The sequence below is a fragment of the Gobio gobio genome, assembly GCF_949357685.1.
Source record: "Gobio gobio genome assembly, chromosome: 18".
Classification (NCBI taxonomy): domain Eukaryota; kingdom Metazoa; phylum Chordata; class Actinopteri; order Cypriniformes; family Gobionidae; genus Gobio; species Gobio gobio.
Window position 1 is genome coordinate 51,004,025 of NC_137111.1, and position 11,041 is coordinate 51,015,065.

Sequence of the window (11,041 nt, forward strand, 5' to 3'; positions counted from 1 at the left end):
ACACACTCACACTAGAGGTCTTCACGGAGCCCCCGAGACCCGTGGACCCGGGACCCGTACGGGTTCGGGTCTATATTTTAAATGATCAGCCGGGTCCGGGTCGGGTCCCAATCTATTACTACGGGTCCCGGGTCTGTTTAACATTGTGTGTAATACCCGAGTCGATCCGGACTCGGAGAACACCTGCCCGTGATCAGAGTCAGTCAGCACTGCTTGTGTGTTTTTTGTAACTTGCAACTGTAAAATTAGGATAAGAAAAGTGTGAGCCGGGAAATAAGGTTTAAAAAAAAGAAAGAAGAAAAACACGAGCGATCTCTCTCTCTCTCTCTCGCTCGCCTCACGCGCTCGCTCTCTCTCTCTCTCTCGCTCGCTCGCTCTCTCTGCAAGCGCACGGTAATAATAATGGTTACCTTCATGAGTGATGTGTGAAAAAAGCTAAAAAACAATGAATATAAAGAAGTTAAACCCACGGGCACCTCTTCTGTCCGGGCATCCTTCATGCATATTGTGGACAAACATGAGAAAAAAGTAAGTGCTGTCTACGTGTGACGCACTGTTGAAGTTTGATTTGAAATTATATTTAAATAATATATTTAAAATCAGCAACAAAATCTCAGTTGAACTGTCACAAATGTTTTCTATGATGCTCAAATTGCGTAAAAAAGCTCATATTTCAGGTTGCTCCAGCCACCGCGCATGTGCAGTATCAAGCCCGTGTCATTTCTATGGCAACCCGAGCTTCCGCTGTGATTGACTTTAATAATAATATGAATGAACCGTCTTATTTCTTAAAGTTTTGGTGGTCAGGCTCGCTCACAGAGATTATAGCAAATAAATAATGCGGACGTCAGCGGCCACCGAACGAGCAATCGCTATTATAGTTCAAAAAGGCAAACAGTCAAAGTTAATATGCGAGTTAACTAGAGTCGAAATGCAAATCTGCAAAGACGCATTTGTCATCCGTCACCGTGACATAAAGTGGACTTTTAAAGCTGAAATGATGAGTGAATTAAGCATGCTTGGAATAACAAGAGAGGAATAACATGGATTTAACTTTTTGGCAAGTAATGTATCACAAGTAACGTTACAAGGAAGGGAGACGACGGCTAGGTAAGACAAAACGTTATATTTTTCATAACTTGTTTATTGACTTGTTAATATCAGTTATTGTGGAATATGTGACAAACGGGTCCAGTCGGGTCTGTGTCTTCACGCCGGGTTCGGTTCCAGCTTTTAAATAATAGACGAGTCCAGGTCGGTTCCGTTAAGCACATTACGGGTCTCTTCGGGTTCGGGTATGAATTTTTGGACCCGTGAAGACCTCTAACTCACACACACAGTCACACTCACTCACACACACACACACACACACACACACACACACACACACACACACACACACACACACACACACACACACACACACACACACACACACACACTCAGATCATGAGCTGTACTGACCGCTGTTGTCCTGCAGTGGGCGATGAGGGCGGCTCACAGACACACACACACACTCACACACACACACACACACACTCACACACACACACACACACACACACACACACACACACACACACACACACACACAGATCATGAGCTGTACTGACCGCTGTTGTCCTGCAGTGGGCGATGAGGGCGGCACACACACACACACTCACACACACACACACACACTCACACACACACACACACACACACACACACACACACACACACACACACACACACACACACACACACTCAGATCATGAGCTGTACTGACCGCTGTTGTCCTGCAGTGGGCGATGAGGGCGGCTCACAGACACACACACACACTCACACACACACACTCACACACACACACACTCAGATCATGAGCTGTACTGACCGCTGTTGTCCTGCAGTGGGCGATGAGGGCGGCTCACAGACACACACACACTCACACACACACACTCACACACACACACACACACACACACACACACACACACTCAGATCATGAGCTGTACTGACCGCTGTTGTCCTGCAGTGGGCGATGAGGGCGGCTCACAGACACACACACACACTCACACACACACACTCACACACACACACACTCAGATCATGAGCTGTACTGACCGCTGTTGTCCTGCAGTGGGCGATGAGGGCGGCTCACAGACACACACACACTCACACACACACACTCACACACACACACACACACACACACACACACACTCAGATCATGAGCTGTACTGACCGCTGTTGTCCTGCAGTGGGCGATGAGGGCGGCTCACAGACACACACACACTCACACACACACACTCACACACACACACACACACACACACACACACACTCAGATCATGAGCTGTACTGACCGCTGTTGTCCTGCAGTGGGCGATGAGGGCGGCTCACAGACACACACACACTCACACACACACACTCACACACACACACACACACACACACACACTCAGATCATGAGCTGTACTGACCGCTGTTGTCCTGCAGTGGGCGATGAGGGCGGCTCAAGCGCTCAGATGCTGCTCCGCCTGCAGAGGAAGGATCAGTCCTGGATTCGGCTCTACGTTTGCGCGACTATAGAAGCAGCCAGAGAGCAGATCTCCTGCGTGAACCACGTCATCATCAGGTGAGCACGATCTTCACTTTTACTTTCCTGTGAGCTTAGAGAAAACATGCTCTCTGCACAAAGTACAGGAATGTTATAATGACATAAAGCTTTGGCTCTCTAATAACGTTCTCCAATTAAATGAGAGCAAAACTGAGGTTTTAATTGTAGGTTCTGCCACATCACATGCCTAGGTTCCCTGTCCTCAAAGCTGAATGAGTAATTATAGACTCATCCCTAAACTTCAACAAACAGATTGGGGCCGTTGTTAAAGCAGCTTTTTTAACCTGAGATCGATTGCCAAAGTAAAGCATTTTCTATCCAGGAAGGATTTGGAAATTGTGATTCACTCCTTCATCTCATCAAGGTTAGATTATTGTAATGCGTTATACAGGTGCTGGTCATATAATTATAAAATCATCAAAAAGTTGATTTATTTCACTAATTAGGGGCCAAGCACCGAAGGTGCGAAGGCACCTATTGAAACCGTTCCCGTTCCTATTATTATTATTATTCATCTTCTTCTTCTTCCGCCACGAAGTCTATGGCAGCCCATAGAACCGTATGGTAAAAAGTTATGAAATTTGGCACACTAATAGAGGACAGTCTGAAATGTCACCATAGCAAATTTTGAGTCTCTAACTCAATCCCTCTAGCGCCACCATCAGTCCAAAATTAGACTCATGTTTATGCTAATAACTTTTGAACCATAAGGGCTAGAAACGAAATTCTTTTTTCCTCTGATTCCTTGGCTCAAGACATTTCGATTGCACCCTATGACGTCATTTTCCGTCATAATAATTTTCCCGCCATTTTTAATTAACCGAAAAACCTACTTTTGCGAACTCGTCCTAGACGGTTCATCCGATTTGCACGAAAATTGAACCAGATCATCTTCAGACCATGCTGACAAAAAATCTTGCAAATCAAGTTGATTCGTCAAATCATTTGCGATAAACGCGCAAACAAATTTTATGTAGCGGTTGCAAAAGCACTCTTAAGGCAATATCTCCGCAACGCTTTATCGTATTCAAACCAAACTTGGTACATGTCATCACAAGCATGACTTGAGGCAACATGCAGTGTTTCGGCGCAGCGCCACCTACTGGTCCGGAGATACAAAAAATGGCTGTTTTTGCTTATAACTTTTGAACCGTTTGTCCAAAAATCATAAAAGTGGTCTCGTTAGATTCAGGACGGCATGCCGAGTCGTCTGATATTCAATTTTACCATATCGCCCATTTTGGCTGTCGGCCATTTTGAATTATGTGCTAAAATGCTATATTTTACAAATGCATTAGTGTATTGTTACTAAACTCGGTATGTGACTTCCACTCCATGCCCTGAAGGTACTCAAAAAGTTTTGGGGCAGTGCCACCTTGTGGTCAAAAGTTATAACAAACTTGACAAAAATGCTAATAACTTTTGATTTAATTAGCTTAGTATAATGAAACTGGTCATAATAGAGTCATTGGCTCATGCCGATTCAATTGCATCCTATGACGTCATTTTCGGTTATGATAATTTCCCCGCCATATTTAATTTTCCAAAAAACCTACTTTTGCGAACTCGTCCTAGACGGTTTGTCCGATTTGCACGAAAATTGAACCAGATCATCTTCAGACCATGCTGACAAAAAATCTTGCAAATCAAGTTGATTTGTCAAATCGTTTTTGATAAACGTGCACACAAATTTTACGTAGCGGTTGCAAAAACACTCATAAGGCTATATCTCCGCAACGCTTTATCGTGTTCAATCCAAACTTGGTACATGTCATCACAAGCATGACTTGAGGCAACATGCAGTGTTTCGGCGCAGCGCCACCTACTGGTCCGGAGATACAAAAAATGGCTGTTTTTGCTTATAACTTTTGAACTGTTTGTCCAAAAATCATATATTCCGCACCATGCTTTGAAGGTACTCAAAACGTTTTGGGGCAGTGCCACCTTGTGGTCAGAGGTTATAACAAAATTTACAAACATGCTAATAACTTTTGATTAAATTAGCCTAGTTTAATGAAACTGGTCATAATACAGTCATTGGCTCATGCCGAGAACAGAGATACTATTTTTTCAATATTTGGTCAAACATCCTGTCCTCAATGTTCTTATTTGATCAAAACCTACTTTTTCAAACTCATCCTAGACCGTTTGTCCAATTTCCACCAAAATCGAATCGTATCATCTTCAGACTGTGTCAACAAAAAGTTAGGGATTTTGCATCAATAGATGAAACCGTTTTTGTAAACCGCAACGACGAAGTTGAGCCATTATGCCAAAATGACTCTTGAGGCTGTATCTCTGCAATGCTTTGACATATTGGCATCAAACTTTGCATGTGTCATTGTTCCCTTATTCTGACCACACCACATCAATTTCGTATCTGTGCCACCTATTGGTCAAAAGTGATAAACCATTAACTTACATTATCAGTGACTCAATATATGATATTTCAGCCATTTTGCCTAATCTTCTTAAACTGTATAATTGTTAATTGTTGCAGTTGGTCTGACACTCTCAGACTACAATGCATTTTCAGCCTTTTGCTTCAAATCATCTTAAAACGTGATTAATTGCTCATTGCTCCTGTTGATCTGACACTGCCAGCCATTTTGGCATGTCTTGTCTTCTTCTTTGCGCTTGGCCCCGGTATTGCTGCTTGCAGCTATATTTATTATTCATCTTCTTCTTCTTCTTCTTCTTCCGCCACGAAGTCTATGGCAGCCCATAGAACCGTATGGCAAAAAGTTGTGAAATTTGGCACACTAATAGAGGACAGTCTGAAATGTCACCGTAGCAAATTTGGAGTCTCAAACTCAATCCCTCTAGCGCCACCATCAGTCCAAAATTTGACTCATGTTTATGCTAATAACTTTTGAACCATAAGGGCTAGAAACAAAATTCTTTTTCCTCTGATTCCTTGGCTTAAGACGATTCGATTGCACCCTATGACGTCATTTTCCGTCATAAAAAATTTCCCGCCATTTTTAATTTTCCGAGAAACCTACTTTTGCGAACTCGTCCTAGACGGTTCATCCGATTTGCACGAAAATTGAACCAGATCATCTTCAGACCATGCTGACAAAAAATCTTGCAAATCAAGTTGATTCGTCAAATCATTTGCGATAAACGCGCAAACAAATTTTACGTAGCGGTTGCAAAAACACTCTTAAGGCAATATCTCCGCAACGCTTTATCGTATTCAAACCAAACTTGGTACATGTCATCACAAGCATGACTTGAGGCAACATACAGCGTTTCGGCGCAGCGCCACCTACTGGTCCGGAGATACGAAAAATTGCTATTTTTGCTTATAACTTCTGAACTGTTTGTCCAAAAATCATAAAAGTGGTCTCGTTACATTCAGGACGGCATGCCGAGTCGTCTGATATTCAATTTTACCATATCGGCCATTTTGGCTGTCGGCCATTTTGAATTTTGTCAAAAAATGCTATATTTTACAAATGCATTAGTATATTGTTACTAAACTCGGTATGTGACTTCCTTGCTATGCCCTGAAGGTACTCAAAAAGTTTTGGGGCAGTGCCACCTTGTGGTCAAAAGATATAACAAACTTGACAAAAATGCTAATAACTTTTGATTAAATTAGCCTAGTATATTGAAACTGGTCATAATAGAGTCATTGGCTCATGCCGATTCAATTGCACCCTATGATGTCATTTTCGGTCATGATAATTTCCCCGCCATTTTTAATTTTCCAAAAAACCTACTTTTACGAACTCGTCCTAGACGGTTTGTCCGATTTGCACGAAAATTGAACCAGATCATCTTCAGACCATGCTGACAAAAAATCTTGCAAATCAAGTTGATTTGTCAAATCTTTTTCGATAAACGCGCACACAAATTTTGCGTAGCGGTTGCAAAAACACTCATAAGCCTATATCTCCACAACGCTTTATCGTATTCAAACCAATCTTGGTATATGTCATCACAAGCATGACCTGAAGCAACATGCAGCGTTTCGGCGCAGCGCCACCTACTGGTCCGGAGATACAAAAAATGGCTATTTTTGCTTATAACTTTTGAACTGTTTGTCCAAAAATCATGTCTTCCGCACCATGCTTTGAAGGTACTCAAAACGTTTTGGGGCAGTGCCACCTTGTGGTCAGAGGTTATAACAACATTTACAAACATGCTAATAACTTTTGATTAAATTAGCCTAGTTTAATGAAACTGGTCATAATACAGTCATTGGCTCATGCCGAGAACAGAGATACTAATTTTGCCATATTTGGTCAAACATCCTGTCCTCAATGTTCTTATTTGATCAAAACCTACTTTTTCAAACTCATCCTAGACCGTTTGTCCAATTTCCACCAAAATCGAATCGTATCATCTTCAGACTGTGTCAACAAAAAGTTAGGGATTTTGCATCAATAGATGAAACCGTTTTTGTAAACCGCAGCGACGAAGTTGAGCCATTATGCCAAAATGACTCTTGAGGCTGTATCTCTGCAATGCTTTGACATATTGGCATCAAACTTTGCATGTGTCATTGTTCCGTTATTCTGACCACACCACATCAATTTCGTAACTGTGCCACCTATTGGTCAAAAGTGATAAACCATTAACTTACATTATCAGTGACTCAATATATGATATTTCAGCCATTTTGCCTAATCTTCTTAAACTGTATAATTGTTAATTGTTGCAGTTGGTCTGACACTCTCAGACTACAACGCATTTTCAGCCTTTTGCTTAAAATCATCTTAAAACGTGATTAATTGCTCATTGCTCCAGTTGATCTGACACTGCCAGCCATTTTGGCATGTCTTGTCTTCTTCTTTGCGCTTGGCCCCGGTATTGCTGCTTGCAGCTATATTTCATATTATATTCATTCATTACACACAGACTGATATATTTCAAATGTTTATTTATTTTAATTTTGATGATTATAACTGACAACTAAGGAAAATCCCAAATTCAGTATCTCAGAAAATGAGACTCTGATAGTGGCCTTCAGCTCTTCTGCATTGTTGGGTCTGGCAGAGATTTTCTATGGGGTTAAGGTCAGGCGAGTTTGCTGGCCTTCACTCTACCCAATTGATTTTATACCCCCGACTGTATTATTGTAATGCCTGAAGTGGTATGGTGAATGAATAAATTTAATTCCAATTAAGATCAGGGAGACCATGGTCCTTAAACCAGGCACTGGTTGCAGTGGCACTGTGTGCTGGTCCCAGTCCTGTTGGAAAATGAAATCTGCATCTCCATAAAGTTGGTCAGCAGCAGGAAGCATGAAGTGCTCTAAAACTTCCTGCTATATGGCTGCGTTGACCTCTGACCTCAGAAAACACAGTGGACCAACACCAGCGCATGACATGGCACCCCAAACCATCACTGACTGTGGAAACTTCACACTGGAGCTCCAGCAGTGTGGATTGTGTGTCTCTCCTCTCTTCCTCCAGACTCTGGGACCCTGATTGACTTCATCAGAGATCATAACTCTGGACCACTCAGTCCAGTCCTGTCTGTCTTTAGCCGAGGCGAGACGCTTCTGACGCTGTCTGTTGGTCAAGAGTGCGACAGCTGAAACCCATGTCTGTCATACGTCTGTGTGTAGAGGTTCTTGAAGCACTGACTCCAGCTCCAGTCCACTCTTTGTGAATCTCCTCCACATTTTTGAATGGGTTTTGTTTCTCAATCCTCTCCAGGGTGCGGTTATCCCTATTGCTTCTACACTTTTTTCTAGCACATCTTTTCCTTCCCTTCGCCTCTCTATTAATGTGCTTGGACACAGAGCTCTGAGAACAGCCAGCCTCTTTTGCAATGACCTTTTGTGTCTTGCCCTCCTTGTGCAAGGGGTCAAAGGTCGTCTTTTGGTCAGCTGTCAGGTCAGCTTCTTCCCCGTGAGTGTGTCGCCTACAGAACTAGACTGAGAGACCATTTAAGGCCTTTGCAGGTGTTTTGAGTTCATCAGCTGATTAGAGTGTCTTCAATATTCAACCTTTTCACAATATTCTCATTTTCTGAGATACTGAATTTTCCTTAGTTGTCAGTTATAATCATCAAAATTAAAAGAAATAAACATTTTAAATATATCAGTCTGTGTGTAATGAATGAATATAATATACAAGTTTCACTTTTTTAATGGAATTTTTTAGTGAAATAAATCAAGTTTTTGATGATATTCTAATTATATGACAAGCACCTGTAAATTGGCTTAGCTCGCATGCAGTTAGTGCAAAATGCAGCAGCAAGGTTTCTGACAGGAGCGGGGAAGAGAGGCTTTGTCCTCAAGGCGGTTTCGGGCCTGGCTCCTCAGTACATTTGCAATCTTCTCACTCCCTACTCTCCCTTTAGAGTGCTTAGGTCCTCAGACCAAAGGCTTTTAAAAGTCAAGTCAAGTCAACTTTATTTATATAGCACTTTTAACAATGCAGATTGTTTCAAAGCATCTTTACAGTGTTAAACAGGAAAATAATGCAGCATAATTTTATTCAGCTGTATAGCCATTCTGGAAAAAACGCTGATGTCATCAGTTCAGTGTCATCAGGGAAAGATCCCTCGCTGTAATTTTAAAATGAGAGGAGAATGCGCTTTTTCTGTGGTAGGTCCGAAACTCTGGAATAGTCTCCCACTCTCTGTGAGGTCAGCTCCTTCAATTGTCGTTTTTATGTCTTATTTAAAAACTCATTTATTTTCGTTAGCATTTGAATGTTGAGTTTGCTTGGGTATATGCAACATTAAATGTTGTTTTAAAGGGTTAGTCCACCCAAAAATGAAAATTCTGTCATTAATTACTTACCCTCATGTCGTTCGACCTCCGTTCATCTTCAGACACAAATGAAGATATTTTAGTGTAAATCTGATGCTCTGAAAGGCCTCCATTGGCTCAACTTTACACTCTCAAGACCCTTAAAAGACACTAAAGACTAAAGTTACAAAGTCCATCTCACTACAGCGGCTCTACAATAACTTTATGAAGACGAGAATAGTTTCTGTGCGCAAAAAAACCCTAAATAACGACTTATATAGAGATGACGATTTCAAAACACGGCCTCATGAAGCTTCGAAGCGTTATGAATCAGTGAGTCGAATCATGAATTTGATCACGTGTAAAACCGCCAAACTGCTGAATCGACTCACTGATTCATAACGCTCTGAACCGCTGAATCGACTCACTGATTCATAACGCTTCGAAGCTTCATGATGCCGTGTTTTGAAATCGTCATCACTATATAAGTCGTTATTTAGGGTTTTTTTGCGCACAGAAACTATTGTCGTCTTCATAAAGTTATTGTAGAGCCGCTGTAGTGAGATGGACTTTGTAACTTTAGTCTTTAGTGTCTTTTAAGGGTCTTGAGAGTGTAAAGTTGAGCCAATGGAGGCCTTTCAGAGCATCAGATTTACACTAAAATATCTTCATTTGTGTCTGAAGATGAACGGAGGTCTGACGGGTGTCCAACCACATGAGGCTCAGTCATTAATCACACAATCTACAGTTTTGGCTGAACTAACCCTTTAATTTGATCTCTGTACAGCACTTACGGCTGTTGTTTAAAAATGTGCTATATAAATAAAGTTGAACATCTCGCCCTCCGCCATCTTGTGCTCCGCTAACACACGCGTGTTCTTCTCGTCGCAGTGAAGCGGAGGCGGCGTATCTCAGAGAGAAGCTGTACGGCGGCTCTTCGGATCCCGTCCGAGTCTCTGAGAGCGGCTTCTCCTCCACGCCGCCCTACAGCCCCACTTCCTCCCTCTCGTCCGGCTTCCTGTCTGAAGGCTACGGGGCGCTGGAGCAGCTGGTGTGCGACTGCTTCTGCCCGCCCGAGGCCTTCGCTGTGGGCGCGGCTCCTCACCCGCCTCACCCGCTCCCGGACGCTCCTCCTCCCGTGTGTCAGCCGGATGCCCGCCTCGTGCCCGTCTCGCGGCCGGCGCTGGAGGAGTGTGTGTCAGACTGCGTCCTGCACCCGGAGGACTTCCTGTTTGGGCAGGATGGTGTATCGGGTCTGGTGCCGCCCTCACCCTCGCCCTCGCCCGACGGGCACTTCCTCTACGGCACGCTGGCACATCAGATCCGCTCGCTGGCCTGCAGCTTCGAGTCCTACAGCTCCACCGGCCTCCACTGGCCTCTGCTGGATGAGGCGGTCATCGACAGCATCCTGCGCGACCTGGACGCGGTCAAACCCCCGGCGTGGCCCTCGGCCCCCGGGCCCTCGGCGGAGCAGCTCCACCACTGCCTGTACGCCGGCATCCATTAGACGCGGATCGGGTCATGCCACACATGCGCTATCCATGCAATAACTGAAGTCCGTGACTTACTCTAGTAACCCAGTATGGCATATTGCCATGGCAACCAGTGGCTGGTTTCCGTGGAGATTTGATGAGGTGTTGGTGGGAACAAGTTTCTCAAGAGTCATTTATAAAGTTGCAGTGTTTTATGTGAATTACTAACAGCCAACGCTGCAAAAAATGCTTTTC

At 43.4% G+C, this 11,041-nt stretch overlaps 1 protein-coding gene across 1 annotated transcript in view; it reads left to right on the plus strand.

Moving 5' to 3' along the window:
* Positions 1-10,821, plus strand: part of npas4l (neuronal PAS domain protein 4 like) — a gene marked incomplete at both ends in the record, with an annotated part of 14,902 nt that extends 4,081 nt beyond the window's left edge. The window contains 2 exons of the mRNA XM_079842289.1: positions 2,479-2,617; positions 10,206-10,821. Of these exons, the coding sequence (XP_079698415.1) occupies positions 2,479-2,617; positions 10,206-10,821 (755 nt within the window). The remainder of the gene's footprint in view (positions 1-2,478; positions 2,618-10,205) is intronic.
* Between the last annotated feature and the right edge of the window lie 220 nt (positions 10,822-11,041).